General features: G+C 37.7%; 1 protein-coding gene across 2 annotated transcripts in view; it reads left to right on the top strand.

Annotated features, from left to right (window-relative positions):
- The window catches only part of prkcaa (protein kinase C, alpha, a), a 139,853-nt gene that overhangs the window by 69,895 nt on the left and 51,374 nt on the right, over nucleotides 1–18,584 (top strand). For both annotated transcript variants that reach the window (XM_035659406.1, XM_035659405.1), the window contains exons 4-6: nucleotides 4,814–4,925; nucleotides 6,267–6,395; nucleotides 18,108–18,264. In XM_035659406.1, the coding sequence (XP_035515299.1) occupies nucleotides 4,814–4,925; nucleotides 6,267–6,395; nucleotides 18,108–18,264 (398 nt within the window). The remainder of the gene's footprint in view (nucleotides 1–4,813; nucleotides 4,926–6,266; nucleotides 6,396–18,107; nucleotides 18,265–18,584) is intronic.

The raw sequence follows: 18,584 nt of genomic DNA, 5'->3' as shown, positions 1-18,584 counted from the left end.
TGAAATTCTTAGGTATCACGACACATCCAAAAAAGAAGAGCAGAAAATGTCCACTGAGTTTATATATTAACTTTTAATACTTTGAAAGTAACACCCTATTTAGCATTTATAAGCAGTATACAGGCATTTAATGAATGTTTTTTTAACACACTTTAACCTAGTTGTACACAGCTATAAGGACATTTATTTATAGTGCGTATTAATGTGCAGTATTTGCCAGTAATTATAATGTTTCCTATGATGACCATTTGAAGACAGCTCAGCCTTCCTAGTGGGTAGGAGAAACTACAGTGGCCACAAAACCCGCAATAAACATGAAAGTCTCTATCTAGAGCCAGTGTTTGGTTTGTCCATTCCGGGCTACTGTAGAAATATGCAACTTTGCGGCCTCCATGGAAGAGGACCCGCTCCCTCTGTAGATAAAAATAAGTCATTCTAAGACAACGAAAACACAACAATTCTTATTTTTAGGTGATTATGTACAAATTAAAACATACCTGTGAGTCATCCTTCTAAATGTTACACACTGGTGTAATTATGTTGCCACACATTTTTTACTATTTTTTAGCACTAAATAACTATAATCTGTATTGGAAGTTTTGGGTTGTTGTTGAAGAGTCAGGGTTGAAATATATCAAGGCTGATAATCTAGGGTATTAAAATTAAGCATTTAAATATTTCTGAGGCAGCTGAAATATGATCACAGCAGCTTTTTGCTCTTCAGATCAGGACTTACTTATTATATTGACGGCTAAAAGACAGACGAAGGGAGCATTTCTCTTTCTCTTTTCTCTCTAAAGGTGTAAAGCCGCTGCAGACTGACTGCAGGGAAATGGCAGATTGAAAGCAAGATCTGAGGACCCTGAACGAGTCTCTGTTGCATTAGTCTAGAGGCCAGTGTCAAATGGACGGAAATGGCAGTGAAACAGCAGCATTGATCACTGTGGCGCCTCACCATGTGATACTGTCAAATTTCACTGGGATAAATGACATCCTGCTCCATCTACTGATGATTTATTTCTCCTGGGCCAAGCTCTTTTCATTCATTTCTCATTTGACACTGTATTTCTCAAGATACAGAACAAAATTAGGAGAGATATTTGTAAAACTGTTGCATTTTCCCCAGTCAGAATAAGTCTCTCTCTTTCTTTGGAAAATGAAGCTCTCCAATTTCCAGAGAATACAACAACAGGTGTTCTTTCAAAGAGATGCAGTGAAAAGAATAAAAAAAAAAACGGACTAGCTCGGATAATATTCTCAATGCAAATCCACTTAAACAGATTCAGACTCTGAAAGAGATTTACAGTACAGCACAATTTGAGAATGAGCAGGAAAGCACTTTAAAGGGTCGCTTGGAAAAGTGGCAGTCGTCCAGTTTTCAGAGTGCTCATAAGCTGCAGGTTGAGTGCATGAAATGAATGAATGAATATATGCATGTGACAGGGACCCTACACTGTATAACGTACTGTAAGTGCTGCTGTGACTATTCTAATCAATCTGTACTATACCACTTACCTTGAAGTGATCCCAAATATTATAACAGTAACATTTGCAATATCGCTTCATCATGCTGTGTATCCGCGATAGCCCAGTCACTATTTTTCATTTCCGCAGTGTACAAAATAATAAAACAGGATGATAACTGGTTCTGCTTGTTTAACAGATCACATCAGAAAACTTTAAAGTTAGCTTAACACCCACATATATTTACCAAAGGTAGAATTTGTACCTAGTGCTGTTTGTTTAGTTTGATGCTATATTTTATTGAACTGTAAATGTTCTGCAGAGTGTCTAGTAAATGTGCTGAATTGAATTGTTTGCTGAGATGATGATCGGAGAACTGCTGAAGTTTACCACAGTATGTGTTAATCACACCATTGGTCATCTGTCAGCTGAGTTAAATATTTGACCTGCCATAACTCTGCTTCGGGCATATCTGCCTGTTTTGACTGTATAAAATATCACTCTTTATGCTAACTATAACCTTATTTGAGTATCCAAATTATCTGAAATTATAATATAATTATAATGCTGGCCCAGCGAGTAGTAATGAGCAACTGATAAAAAAGATGGATGTTGCACTTACTTGAAAGGGGGGAAGGAAGCTGCCCATGCAAATACTAGGCCTGTGTTTAGGAATGACAAATGCAAATGAAGCACAATAGTTACGTTGTTTTATTTGTGCTGTTTTCCAAGTCCAGTCCACAAAACAGTGTCAGTATACTGTGTATATCAGCAATTTCTACGATTGGATGCATTTTAATTGTGTTGTGATAAGAATATATATAGACTGCATTAATTGCATTGCATATCATCATTTGACATCATAGATGAAAAAATACTTGAATTGTCATGTACCATTATACAATATAAATATGAAAACTCTAAACCCAATTACTTCTACACTTTAAGCAATTGATTAACTTTTTTGATATAGTTGAGGGATATGGTAATCATTAATCTGTTGTGTGAGTAACTCTTTTAGACATGCACAGCTGCCCAAGAAGAGGTTTCAGCCTGTTTTACATCCTGTTAAATGCTCACTTAAGCACCATCAAAGCAGAATTAACACCATGGAGGGATAGGTGATAAAATATTAGCCATCCTCATCAAGAACTAGTCTCACCGTTTTAGAAGGTTTTTCATCTGATGGCAGATTCAGGAGGTGATTCACGGACAACTCACTCCCCAGTCTGCTTAGAAGACTGCATAATATATATATATATATATATATATGTATACATGCTGCAGAATGTTTACCTGTTTCATTACAACATACTTATTTTGGGGGTTAGGGTAAGTTGGCTGTTGTTTTTTTTCTTTGGCATTAAGCTTTTCAGCCATCTCAAATTCTTCCATTACATCCCACAGAACTGAAATTCAAAAAACTTTTTGAATTCCTTCCACTTAAATATTCAGAAATATAATTTAAAACACAAAGCTCTCTGAAAATTGTAAACTAGCACAGATGACTGATAACTCCTCTGTGTGTTTTCTCTCAGAAGGAATCCCTTCTTAATGCCATACATTGTTGAGTATGACGACTTGATGAGGTTGCTTTATAAATAATCCAGTGACAGTGTTTAATGCATTACACTACCACCTGCAACATCCAACTGGCAAATCTCTTTCCTTGGTATTTGGACATACCTTGGTAAGACTCATCCATCATGTTGGAAAAATAAACCTCAAAACATGAATATGCAAATCATTTTTGATAACGTGTGAGCACATGATCACAAACTCAATGTTGAGGTTCTATAACAGAAGGTCTGTCAGTGCAAGATGTGGTAAATAGGGAAAAAAAAGGGTTAGGGGGAGGGTGTATTGTTAGACATTGTCCTGCATGTAGGAAAAAAGTCTTAACACAGCAGAAGCCCAAAGCCCACTAGAACTGAATTATCTTTACAAAGACGTGATTCAGCCTCTTGCAACCAACAGCTCCTTTACTACCCAGTCTTACACACATTCATGTGTAGTGTTATGCTCTGGATTTAACCCTAATTCACACAAATATTATATTTATGTAGAGAGGCTGGAGCAATGAACTGTGATAATATAGAGGCCAGTGATGAATGAAAAGCTGTAATCGCTTTGATGACTGTTTACACATACGTACACAAACCATTTTCAAAATTATTAGTTGTACGTAATGCACACATTCTCATATGTGGCAATTTATGAAACTTGTTATGGAATAATGAAAAATCAAGATGCAGTGTCTTTTTTAGTGTATATGGTTTTAACAGAATTTTTGTGTGCTTTTCTCTTTTTTACGTCTTTAAGTGTGCAATAATTCTTAGTTGTATGTGTTCTTACATCAGTTTGGCTTTTTAAAATGAATCATAATTGCAATAGTAAACTGAACTGCAACTTGCTTTGGTGCTCTTGAATTTAATGTTAAGCCCAAAAACGAAACAAAAAGTTTTCAGTTACTGATGCGGTTGAAGAAAATGGAAAGACTATCCAAAAATGATTGGCTACCACTTGGAGTTGTATAAGAAAATAAGTGGTGATTGAAGTCAGGTTGGCAATCAGCAACAAATTGTTTCCTGAGTGATTTTAATTTTCACACAGTGTTGTCCTGTGATGCAGTAGGTTGATTTCAACTTACATTTTTCCTTCAATAATGTCTCAGTATCAAAGGATAAAGGATGCAGCTGTACTTAGCTTAGCTATATTTTATTTCCAACCTGTACTACAGAATATTGTGTGTCCAAGTTGTTGTTGTCCCCAGTTTAATCTGATTGATATGTAAGATCTCAGTAAACAAAAACACATGTATTATGCAAAAGATAAAAAAAATTACATTTACTTTACTATCTTTATATATTTTACCCAAATATCTGTACTTTCTACTCCTTACAATTTCAAAACAGGCTCGTTATTTTAGATTGAATGCATTTGAATGGGAACTGTCGATTGTTATTATTAGTATTTTTTGCATTATTGCACTCCTTCCCAACATCAAGACCGGTGCATATCACGTTTAAAGTTTTAGCTTTATTCAGAAACAGTCGTTAGAAAACGTCCTTCTGAGAAACCATGACAGTACTTTTTACTTTTAAACTTGGAGTGCATTTTAGAGCCTTTACCTTTTCACTTTTACTTAAGTAAAGCTGTTGAATCAGTACTTCTATTTTTTTTCACACAAATATCTGTACTTCTACTTGAGTAAAGAATGTTTGTACATTTGCCACTTCTGCATAAAGCGCATGTGTTCATGAAGCTTTAACTAACTGACTACTTTTCCTTTTTAATCATGTCATCAATTCAAGCTTTTTTATGGCTTTTTCTCTTTTGTTTTCTCCAGGATCCCAGAACGAAGCATAAGTTTAAGATCCACACCTATGGGAGCCCCACCTTCTGTGACCACTGTGGCTCTCTGCTGTATGGCCTCATCCACCAGGGCATGAAATGCGACTGTGAGTATGCTTACAACATCTCACTCAGTGTTGAAATGTTGCTCATGTTTTTTTTTAAACTGTTGAATTATGTCAAAAAATATGTACAGTGATATTTCACAATGAGCCTACGCTTCATGAGTGGTGTAAGCAGCTGTTAATAAATTAAATTAATAAATTCTGTGTATCAAATGGTGTCGTGCCTAAAGTTGATGCTCATACAGTAATGGAGAAAAAATGATCCTGCACTGTTCTGTTATATAGGTCAATGATGCACAAGCATAGCAAAATAATGGTTTGCTGTAAGTGGCTCTACACACATTATGATATGTTTTAGAGCCACTTTATCCGCATTAGTCTCCTGAAAAAAGCCTATTGTTCCTCTTATCTGAATATCATAGGCATATGAATTTCTCCTCCTTCTTGACTTTTCTCACTCACTCATTAAAATCACACATCGTCTATTTTCAGTCTTCAGCTATGTTCGTCGCACCCTGAATAGGCCTGGTATGAAAGCTTTACAGAGTCTTTATTAATATCCCTCCCTCACTCTTCTTCCCTTTAATCTTGTGTTAGTGGATTAGTCTGAACGCCTTAATGAGCTCCTAAATACATTTATCCTCCACCTGCTACAGACCACCAGTTATGCCTAATGATTGCTCCAGGGTTTACATAAATAGAGATGTGGAGCGGCAAATAATTTTGGCAGATCAATTGCACCTCTAATCACACCACAATGAGCTGGCACTGTAGTATTTTGAAGCACTGGTGAGCCACACAACAGTTACAGTGATGCACAGAAAATAAATTAAAGTAGCGACATCACCATTTTCAAAATTATTTCTCACCTACTGACCTGGTGGCATGATGATGTAACGGTTAGTAACTGTTTCCAATCCGTAGATTTTTGGTTCAGCATGGGGGCTGAATCTGGGTCATAACCTTGTTATCTCCTCTTTCACGCAGCTTACGGAAAAAAACAATCCTTTAATATTGTGCCAAACATGTAGGATCCATGGGATGAAATTGAAATATGTCCTTATATAGGTACAGCAAATCTGTCAGCTTACTGTATTTGAACATTAAGCCATAAGAGGCTGCATACATTGCTTTTATAATATGATGTTATATTGAATGCAATTAATATGCGATCATAACTATAGAACTATAGTCACTGGTATGTAAGAAAGTCCTGATACATTCAGTTGGGCTTGATTTCAGAATCAGAATCAGAAATACTTTAATAATCCCAGGGGGAAATTATTTAAACCAAATGCACAAAGCTCATCTTTATCTATCATATATATCTTTATTTATATATTCCTTATGTCTTTGATCTGCTTTCTCTCTCTGTCCCTGCAGCCTGTGATATGAACGTCCATAAGCAGTGTGTTATGAACGTGCCCAGCATGTGTGGAACTGATCACACCGAAAGGAGGGGGCGTGTTTACCTCAAGTGTGAGGTCAGCGGAGAGAAGCTGCATGTCACAGGTAGGCCTGGTAACTGCTGCTCTGTGTTATGCCACGCTGGATTGAATGGACTAAAAATGCAAGGTGTGATGTGTGTCAGATGCTCGATGAAGACTTGTGTTTGTATGTACAGTGTGTGTGTGTGTGTGTGTGTGTGTGTCACCACAGGTGGGCTTGGATGAGGGTGTAGGTGGTAGCAGACGCTATTGTTCTGTTTTTGATTGTGAACCTGGATCACTTGTGACGTTTTGCCCTTTTTGTCGATAAACCTTGACTGTCTAATTTTACACACCACACATTCATTCTCTATCCCCTGCTGCCATTAACCTGAATTGAACCTTGCTCGCCATTAACTCTGTCGTAACTCTGCCTGATGCAGTGAATCCAGCTGCTAACTGCATGGCTGGCCTTGTGACTATCAGCTATCAGTATGCTGCAAAGGCTATTCCCTTATGGTGCACAGATCGATAGAGCATCTCCTGCTAAACATTCTCCTGTAAGAAACAATTCACAGTTACGACACACTTGGAAGGCAATCCCAATCCAAATATATAGTCCTGCAGTGGTGTGTGGTCTGCTGCGTGGGCCTCGTGTTGTTACTCTTTTTAAACAGTCACGACTTGCTCTGTGCTGGCTGGAGTTTCTGATATAACTGAATTGTCTCTGCAAAGCAAATTGATCGCTTGATATATTAATTTATGTCTCATCAGAATTACACAAACGCAGGATCTGAGTGCTCTGCTGTGAGCAGGTTCGTGGCTTTACAACCATCCATCTTACCATTATTCATTAGGAGGCTGTTCTACATGATCATATCACTGGCTATTCCAGCCTTTTTAATTACTGATGCCTCCGGTTTCAAAGGAACACCTGGTCTTTGCCTACCAAGCACCGAAAAGGACATAATGAGATACTATTAATAGCATTTGCTTAATGGAATGTAATGAATGGTGATGTCCAGAGACTTTTCACATCCTTTAGAAATCTTCTTGCAGCCGTTTGTTAATATTGTCTGAAGAGCCCAAAAAAAGAGTAGGCTGTGTGAAAAAGATGCATGTCATATCATGTCTGATGATCTATACATTAATATTATGGGTAAAGGTTGTCTCTGTGACAACAAAATGTTTGAGCATGAGAAATGTCAGCTCAATTAATCATAACTAGAGCCAAAAGCTTTTTGGCCTAATAAGATATCCATAAAATGTATTTTTACCATTATCTGTATCCATTATCCAAACTTTGCTATTGATTGATGTTTTTATTTATTTATTTTCTATGCTTATTCATTCTTTTGCATGTATTGGGAACACTTTCCATATGAAAACAATGCATACAGCAAGATACTGGCTTAAGTATTTTAGTTTATAAATCTGAAATTATTTGACAGTTCTTAATTGTTGACTTAACAGACAGTGTTGAATAATCCTCCCAGGGCAAATAATGTCCAACCAGCTGCTGTGGTTAAGCCGAGATAATTTCATGCATAATCTGTCAAATGTATCTGTATGTAGTGAATTGCAGTAAACAGTTTATACAGCTCTATTATACGGGTATAAGAAAATAAGAAAATATCAATACACCAGTATATTATGTTTTGTGATATTGTATTTATTCTCAATAACGCTGTATCAATTTTTGTGTTTAAACCACCAACAGCTAGATAGCAGTGTTGTAAACGTAAACTGATGTTGGATGTTAAAGGGACAAAAATAAACTAAATTTTAGTTTATTTAGTTTTAACTAAATACAAATGCATTTTTTAACTCAGATTTTATGTAAATGGTGGTGTGTTCTTTATACTATGACAATTTTCCTAAAATCAGATTAAAAAAAATCTCAATATACTATCGCCTTGCTTATAGTATTGCAGTATATGGCAAATTATTGAATCGTAACCTCTGTATCGTGATACATATTGTATCGCCAGATTCCTGCCAATACACAACCCTACTCTCTGTGCAGAAACACAGATAGATTGAACTTCAGTAAAACGGCATAGCAATTTATAATGCTGATAAAAAAAATAATTAATAAAAAGTAATAAATAAATTAATAAAAAATAGTGGAATATGGACACTACACACTCGCAAAACTATCTGTATTGTTGCATTACTAGGAAAACAGTGTACTACAACAGTGTGCTTTTGCCTTGTATTTCGAGGCATGCTGTAAATCCCCTGGCTATAATGTGCATTAGCACATCTGCTAGAACAATAGTGACGGCAAGGAGCTGGCTGCAGGCACACATAATCATTCAATTAGCTGGCAAACGGGGGTCAGTGCATCCTGAAACCCTGGCACTAAACTTCACTGACTTATCCACTTATCAAATTATCACTAGATTGAAGGGGTGAATGTAGGCAGGGAAGTGCAACACCTACACGCATGCCTTTCTCAAGACAAGCATTAAAAAACATAGTAATGAACAAAATTATGATCTTGACAAATGTCTGGCTCTCACCTTTAGAAAGTTTGCTTTTCTCAGCTAGTTCATTAACTGCCTGTATCACACAAACACACTTGTGTTTGATTTTACAGAGAATTTTCATTCTTTTAGTTGCTGTAAATACTGTATCTTATATCTAGGTTTTCAAATAGTTAATAAAAATGTAGCCTTTAAAAATGCCTTTTATGGTCAAGTGTTGAAATACTTAAACTTAAACTCAGTGGAGCTCACTTCAGAACATATTGAGTTGGTCAAATAATGCACAAATATTTATTCGAGATTTTGGGCTGAGACCTTGCATTTTCCTCTCTCCATCTGGTGTCTCCTCATAACATACATTCTTCTCTCACAATCTCTCCTCCAGTTTCCAGTTGAACTGATTTTAAATTAACAAGAATAGCTGATTTTCAAGGTGGAATCTGTGTTGGATGAAAAACAAAACACTTGAATGAACAGGATTAGGTTGCTGCTGGATAAGATGGCTATATTAACACTGACCCTCTTCACCCAGTCTTTGACTATATCTTTAGAAACATTACAGTAATATAACTTTCATTTGTGCTGAACCCTGCACTGCCACAGACTGCTGTCAACTCATGATAATGATGTGTATGTATAGTATGTGTGGACATGTATGCATACACATTCATGTGTACTTGGGCACTTCCTGATGTGAACAAAACATGCATGTTATCATTTGCATGTGTTCTCTTGCTTGTGTGTGTGTAGGTGTGTGTATAGAACTGCTGCACCAGCCTGCAGCCCACGCAGTCCAGATTGTATCATAGATTACATTAGCTGCTGTAGATGGCTTGCAGACAACCTGCCGGACAGAACTGTATTACATACATTGTGTACATACAGTACATTGTGAAGAACGGGGAGAAGAAAACTTTGCATAATTTTTGTGATGTGATCCCATTTGTGGGATATTTATGTGCTGACTGTGTATGTTTGCTTGAATTTGTCCACAAATAATGCGTAGACACTGGGGCTAAGATAGCAGTTGATGGTAACTGAATATTTCCAAATGGTAGGCTGGCTGCTATAAAACACAATATCTCGTTATCTGTGTATACATGTGTTGAATGCAGAAGAGCGTTAGAAGTTGTTCGAAAGCACCTCTGTTTCTGAGAAACAAAGTGTAATTAATAATGTACCTAATTACTTCTGAAAATCAGTAAGTGGTAAGTAATAAAGAGTTTTAATGTTAAGTTCAAGTTTCAACTTGACCAGCATTGATTATGATACTCTGCTGTGAAACAAAATTAAAGCTGTTATTAGAAACACAAATCCCTAGTTCCCACTCCTCTGTCTCAGATTTAAAAGGTTTATTAGAGCCAAATCAAAGTCAAGTAGAGTTTTTTTCTGTTCCCCAATTTAAATGAAGTAGGTTCAAATTAGGTTTTAGACCAAAGTGTCACACTGACATCTGGTGTGGTCTCTGGAAAGTGGTCAGCTTCTTTTTATTCTTGTTGATGGCTTATGTGGTTATTGGCTAATGCTCCTTTATGAACGCACACACACACACAAACACACACCGTCCCAAAAATTCCTTGACTCAAATGAAATGTCACTGAAACACATTTGGTCAAAAGCCTTTATCTGATCTTTTTCCAAAAAAACCCTATCCCCTTTGTTCTTACCAAATCTGCGTCCATCAACATTTGCCGTCCAAATCAATAGCTCAGTTAGGAATTATCTCACCGTGTTTTCCATGAAACAATGTTTCTCTTCACTCTCTGTCAAACCATGTGCAACCCTGCTATCCACAGAAGCCAGAGAAGTCTTAAATTCAAGCAAAACTATTACAAATTTACCAAAACATATGGATAGACTTTAAATGTCCAGAACAGGACATGTAACATGATGTCTTTAACTCATGAAGGAAAGCTTGACTGAGTGCAAAATATTGAGTGCAAGAATCCCACAACCAACCCACAAAGCACGCATACACGCACACTCAGGTTTGAGTGACTCCAATTTCTTTCGGGATTCACCAATGGCCAGAGCCAAAATGTTCAGCAGGAAGTGACATGGATGGCAGAGGAAGCAGCTGTCCTTTAAACCCATACATGGGCACACACATGAATTCCAATCGGACCTACAGAGACAGAGAAACATACTTTCTGGCAAAAACACCGGGATTGCAAAATTAAATAATGAGTAATCAGAAACACAAGAGACATTTGTGCAGTTTCCAGAAACATGTGAGAATGTGTGTTTTTGTCAGTTGAATGGAGATGGGAGGGGAGGTGCTAAAGGAAACAAAACAAGTTCTGTTTCTGTGCTGAAGGATGGATGTAGCCCACTAACCTTGTCCCCCGCCTCTCATTCCTGCTAACACACAGCTCCTTTCTGTCCGTTGGTGCTGAGGACACCACCCTCCTGTTTGTTTTAACAACACTATTGTTCATTGACTCTGCGCTTGTCGGGTAAACTTGAAAGGGTATTCCTGTAATTTCTGTCCATATTCTTTTATTTATCCACATCACTGTCTGTGAATGTGTGTGCAGGCATGTGCACGCAACCTTGCTGCCTCAAGGTCCTTTGGGAGTGTGTGAGAGACAGTGGTAATAATTACATTTCTGTTTTGTTCCCTCGTTGACTCACCCAATTCTGCAGAGAAGCGTAATTTAACAAGCCCTCTGCTCTTCCTCTCACTTATCTCTGCTTTTAACTTCTTCATTAGATGTTTCTTCTTCTGCCTCAATGCCCCAATCTGTTTTCTGCTATTTGTTAAACTTAATGCTGCTGTAGGAGTCTGTGTGTTTCATATGTAGGTGCAGTGTAGGTGTGTGTATGTCAGATTGGTGCTCGGAGTGGATATAGATGTGGGTGGATCAGGGAAGCCAGATTTGACTTCTACTTCTGGTTGAACCTTCTGGAGGTGTAGCTGCACTTTTGAAGTAAAAAACAAAATTCACCCTAAACATGTGATGCAGCGAGCAACAATGTACCTTGAATTTCTATTTTACTTCATTGTTTGATGTATTATTATTATTGCTGTAATTAACCTGCCAAATGTAGAAAGTAAAACATCAGAAAGATAAATTAACAGTGTCGCTACTTCTATCTGAAACATAAGAGAAATCTATGAAAGAGATGATAGCAGAATGCACTGCAACCACAGCTTTCATCTTCATGGTCTGGTCATCTTTAATGGTGCAGGGCATCCTTCTCTATGAACATTTACCTTTTATCTGTATAAACGTACATTATACTGCAGATGTTAGTCTGCAGAAAATCCCTTTGCTGTCTGGGTTGTTAAACAATACGTTGTAACACAGGTGTTGACACAATATTTTCACACAACTGTATAATGTCGTGTGTAGCAACACTTTAGTTGCGTATGTTTGCCCTTACCTTCAACCCTTTTATCTCTTTTCACTCATCACATTCTTTGGAAGGCTATTTTAGGGTGCTCACGGTTGGCAGTTCAGTGTCATACTTTAACTCTTACATGCCACAATTTCTGTCACACACACACACACACACACACACTCACACACACAAGTTTTTGTTTTCTTATATTTTTTGGATTTTATGAATTCTAATGTATTTTTATTTTTTGTTTTCTCTTTACTCTAAAATTTCTTAATGGTTTGGCAATAATATTGTCTTTGTTACACTAATGCCAATAAAGCAATAAAGCAAATTGAATTTAATTGAATTTAATTGAAGAGAGAGAGAGAGAGAGAGAGAGAGAGAGGAGAGAGAGAGAGAGAGTGGAATAGGGTAATTGTGTGTATGTGAATAGTTTATTCACATTCATTCAGTTGCATGGGCCTGAGCCTAGAGAACCACTAGTTTGCCCTAATTCAGTTTTCCCTTCACATTTAGTACAATTTTTGCCAATATATTGGCTATTTTGCATTCTCATTTCCCACTCCTCTGCCTCTCTTTCACTCAGTGGTGCAGCACATCCTCCTTCTTACCCCTTCTTCCCATTGAGCTTTAACCATGTTGATCCAAGTCACTAAATTAGTGTAAAATGTGTAATTCTGTAATATCTTCAAATTCAATATCACTGTTTTTCAGTGCAGTCAATTTCTCCCTCCTCATCACTTCCATGTTAACAGTAAGTTTTTCATTCATTCAAACAAAAAAGTGATATCCTATATTTTACTGTTCATTCTCTGAATCCATGGAAGACTCGCTGGAAGACAAAGTTGGGGTTGGATCAAGGTTCCGTTTGGGGTTTTGGATGAAGCCTGTGGGTTGCCAATTGATAATCACTGCCCAATCATCCAAATGCCGTTGACTTACTGCCACTGCTTCCAGTCTGCAGCCTTTTCATATAGTCATTTCCATTTCTTTGTAGTGTCTGAGTCATCATGCAGAAAAGCCAACAGGTTCTTGCCAAGAGAAAATTTACTTAAAATCCTGCTATTACATTTTCCCTATGAATCAGAGTTAAGATGGAGCAGCTGACAGCACTTGTGATGGTACCAATGCCAGCTCTTTACCACTGCAGGGAGTTGGCCAGTGGGACAGCAGTGTCTCCTTTCTTAATGTTCTGTAGTGAGCTCCTTGGCTATCTAACTGAAGACATAATCCATCAGAACAGATCTGCAATTATTATAAAGATATTATCATTAACATTTGCTATAGACCCTGCTACAGTTCATTTTCAGCACATATTATGCTTTCAATTTGAAAGAAATTAACCAATTTGGCTGAGATTATGCCATTGCTCAACTCACTAGTGGGTAGAACATATTGTTATGTGCCTTACTGAAGGTATGCTGGTGATTCCACTTTATTTATGCTTATGTAATATTAGGCTTTAAAGCAAACAGCCCAACTGTTTAACATCCCCTTTTCAGAGCATTTTTTAAGTAGGCACTGAGAGGGTGGAGAGCGATTCTGGTGGTTAAAGCAGACTGCGTTTGCACAGGGAGGTGAAAAACAAACATGGCTGGCCTCATTTTTTGGGGTGGGGTCATCTGGTGTCAGCTGAAGACAAGCCTTTGTGTGTTTGTGTGTGAGTGTTTTCACAACTCATGTAAACTTGTAAAAAACATAGGAATGAATGAAATTTAGTGGTTTGCTTATAGTCTCAGTGTTCACACAGGGATGTTGCTGTATCTACACACAGATACACCTATAACCTTTTGTACAGTGCAGGAACACAGATCCCAAAGAAGAAATGAAACCACTGAAAATGTATCCTTAAAGATCAGACTGACTTGGATTGCACACACACACACACACACACACACACACTTTTTTAGAATGAAAGACCACATGGCAGCAACTTCTTTTAATTTCTTATAAAATCTTTTCTCTAAATACAAAACTCAAAATAATTTAAGTATTTGCAATCCAGTTCATTTTTGGACATTTGATTGCTGTCATCATCAATCTGAAGAACTTTAAAATGTTTCTATAACATATGTTGTTGACTGTTACATACAGTAATCTTGGTGTTAACTTGTAGCTTGTTTCCATTATATTAAGACTCACACATACAGACTCTCGTCTTCTTTCAGCGTCTCTGTGAAGCTCATAGAACAGCTGAACTTTGTTTCTGTGTAATATCTGCTGCCAGACTCCCAGAACTCATGTCATTGGTATTCCCAGTTTGTTGTGGCTGCCCTGCCTCGGCTCCCTCTTGTCAACATGTTGCATGCTGTCTTCACCCCAATTTAACATATGCCTCTGCCTTTCATCGCTTCACTTTTTTTCCTTCTTGCTTGGCCTTTCTTTCTTCTTTGTTTTTCTTTTCACTCTCCATTCTGTTTCATTTAGCAAAAATGACAGAAGTGCATCTTTATCGGCTGCTGACCTTTTTTAAAATGGAAAATGTAAACTGATTCATTTTTCCCCGTCTGTTTTTCTGCAAGCCAACATCAGAGAACCAGACTCCAACTAGGCTATTTGTGCTAGTGCAACACTTAAGTAATCGCCCAAATTATTTCAGTCTGCATCATAATGAGCCTTCTAAATGGTGTACAAGAGTTCAAATTTCCCAGCAGTATGACTCAGGGAAATCAACAGATATGAGCAACATGCATCACAGACACACATAGAAGCTCTCATTTTACATTTGAATGTTTGTTTTCTCTATCAAAAAAGACAAAAATTTGTGTTGTTTGCATTAAATGAGGTAGAAACATTACTAGACATTACATGAGGCGGTCAGTGAAATCATATGTGCTGATTAGTCGTCATAAGTTGAGAAGGCTCAGTAAAGCTTGACTGAATCCGAAATTTGATTATACAATGCTGGTAAGTCATAAAATAACATGCAATCTGTAATGTTTGGTGGGTGTTCAGCTTAGCTGAGATTTTCTACAGTTTTATCAGGTCAGCAGATGTTATTTTTCCAAGATCTGGTTAGTTTTAGTCCAAGTTCAACAGTTCTTTTTTGTAGAAACTGCACCACACTGTTTTACTTGCACTGCTGCTTCAATGCAAGCCAAGATAGTTGTGAAGACTTGTATCCAAGCAACTATGTTACGGCCCCTACACACACCCCTGCTTCCTTTGTCCTAGTGTTTGTGTGTGTCTATTTGCATATTCTACATGTTTCTGAACTCACTTGCACACAGATAAATTGAATCATTTTGCACTTTGGCCTTTACAACATGTACGAACTAATCTACAGTACAAAGATAATTATTTAACTTTTTATCTTTAACCAGGAATTTCCCGTTTATGTCTCTGTAGTACAGCTGGAAGTAGTTAGGACTACACACACATCTTGTTTGGTTTAAGCAGTGCAGTTATATGGAGGGAAAAAGCTCTGTGCCAGCCAAGTTAAATTGGGCAGTCTATAATGCCCCCAACTGGTCATGACTGGAAATGCAATTTGCTGTTACTCCACTAGCTATTTCTCAACTCTTGTCTGTAGACAATAAACACATCCTCTTATAGCAAACTTCAGATTTAACCGACACTTTTATTCTGTAACATATACCATCAGGATATTGACAGAAAAATATGTTTTCTGTTTTTCCCCCATTACTTCTTATATTTCTATTTTCTATCCCTGACTCATTGACATTTTTCACAATCATTACAGTCCACTCTATTTGGACTGGGTGATTATAATACTATAACATATAGTTCTAACCAGTATTTATTATTCTGACAAAATTATTTTACATGTAGCTTGACCGCTGATTATATTCCACAATCACAGAAGCACAAGCCACTGAACACTGTCCCTTTCTAGTTTTTTTTTTATAAATGTCATATGGGTGCTGTGACTTTGCATACATACGGCCAGCAAATGAAATATTCAAAACATGACCTTTATAATGAAAGAGTTAATGGATGAAGAAGGAGCATTTGGTACAGAAATTAAACATTTATCGGTTCACATGGAACTTCAATCAAATATACCGTATATACACCAAATTCTGTGTAGATTGTCAATGTAGATGAATATCACCCAGATTGTAGTATGTCAGAGTAAATGCAGTTGTAAATTATTTCAAGACATCTGAAGGAAGAAAGGTGATGTTAAGATGGTTTAGCCGCCGTTAAGTCATCCCATGTGCATCCCTTCAGTCTATTGAGAGTTAAAAATAATTCTTCTGATACACAACCTAGTACATGAGCAGCCAGCTGGTTTTGCAGGGATACAGCATCACATCAACATTCATCCCATGGTTGTTACTTTTACAGCCATTACTCCAGTGAATGCACAGACTATTAGGGACCATCTGCTATTCCATCAAGTAGATGAAACAGACAAAATGTGAAAACCCTCTTTGAGCTAACATATTAAATTAATTTCTATTCCATTTCACTTCTTTTGGTGAAATGGAAAGAGATGGGAATGGATGAGAGGCAGTAGCAGCAAAGAAACAGTCCATCTGTGTTCCTCTTATCTGCTGTAGAGTGTATCCATTTAGAATGCACTCAAGTGCAAATACAGAAAACAGTCAGTACTTCTTGTGCCTGTAGACGGGTTTTACACTTTTCCTTTGGATTTCTGAGAAAGCAGAGGGTTGCCAGCTCAGGATCGCTCAATACCTTCCCACACCTCGAGTTGCTTCTGTGAGCTAGTATCTGTCTCTCTTCTTCTCAAGTATGATCCCTCTCTGTCTCTCTCTTCTTCTCAGTGTGTGCATGTGTGTGTGTGTGTGTGTGTGTATCTGTGTGTATGTACAGCAGCTTTCCATCACTCATTAAACTTCACACCTCGCTTACATCACTGAACACCCAAATCCTCAACCACAGGTGCTGAGAATAAGAGCAAACAATGACAAGGTACTTACTCATGGGTTATCAAATAGCCATTTGATTCAATTTGTCGCAACAGCAGCGAGAATAAAATGAAGCCACTTTGTCGTGGAAGGTTTTAGCAGAGGTTCAAATAATAAAATAGCATCATAATATATTATACCTTTAGTGTGAGCGTTTCTCTTTGCTCTTTGCAGCAGTTGCAGTATTAACTCGGTGATGACTATCCCTTATTGATTTTCTTACTTAATCCCTCTTAATCCTATTGGTACTGTATCTCATTCAGTGTAGTCCAGCTAACACAGTGATTAAGTATACTGGCTTAGTGTCTTCCTCCCCAGGTCGAAGGTCACTTAACATCTTCCATACTCAGGCCGCCATTGTAGTGTGACTGACAGGGCCACATGGAGAGAATGCTGGGGTCCCCGGGTGGCCGAGGTTTAGCCAAGCAAGGCAGGCAATCACCCTGTCCCTGTGGGGATGCGTTGTTTGTAGATAAACACAGCACGTGTGTGTAACTGTGTGTACGTCTGAGTTTGTTTATATGTGCATGTGTGTGTGTGTTGTACTGTAGCTCAGGTCTGGCGGTGTGCCAATGCTCAGGGCTAATGGAGTGCTAATGTCCCTGGTGTGCCCTTGTTTACTGAACAGCTAAATACAGGAGGAGAAGACGAGAGCCTTTGTCTATTTAAGCATGACACAGCCTGCGATTTTGAGTCACTGTTCTCATAACACTTCCTGCATTTCCTCCCTATATGGCACGTTGCCATAAACAGTACTCACAGGCTGTGACTTGCCGTTTGATCCTGAACACCTGCAATTTATTCTATTGATGTTCACATGTTGCTTAAAAGAAAGCATCCATTGTTCCTGACCAAAGCGATTTTTATTGGACAAACTCCATTGAATATGAATGATGTGAGTGTAGATAGAAGACAGTGTGTGGTATCTCTGATGAAACCATCAGCTATTAGTACAGTAGCTAGCAGCTCAAAATGTTTTTGAGATGTGCTGCATGTAGGAGTCAAAAAAGTCTGTAAAATAAATTGAATGAAATAATTTCTCTCTATTCTTTATCTCCCTATCAGTGAGTGAAGGCAAAAACCTGATCCCCATGGACCCCAATGGCCTGTCTGATCCATATGTCAAGCTCAAGCTCGTACCAGACCCCAAAAATGAGACCAAGCAGAAGACCAAAACCATCCGCTCCAACCTCAACCCGAAATGGAATGAGTCCTTTACTTTGTGAGTAAACGTTGTCACCTCTGTCACACCATAGGCTCCACTACACTTTAGAATATTTTACAATGTCACATAATGATTACTGTGAATGTACTTAATTTCAGCAGTACGTTAAAAACTACAGTACTGGCTGTTGATACTGATGATGGTGAAAATTCTTATACTTCTACCACTACTGAAATGGGTACTGCTGCAACTGCTACTCCATCCCAATACACCTCTTTCTCTTGACTTCATCATGTATGAAGTTGTTTACAGTTTCCTTATATGTCTGTTAATTTGTCAGGTGACTTCTACATCACCAAACTAAAACAAAAAAAAAA

The sequence above is a fragment of the Morone saxatilis genome, unplaced genomic scaffold (assembly GCF_004916995.1).
Source record: "Morone saxatilis isolate NCDOM2014 unplaced genomic scaffold, NCSU_SB_2.0 Contig17, whole genome shotgun sequence".
Lineage (NCBI taxonomy): Eukaryota > Metazoa > Chordata > Actinopteri > Moronidae > Morone > Morone saxatilis.
This window is presented reverse-complemented; position numbering and strand designations above follow the sequence as displayed.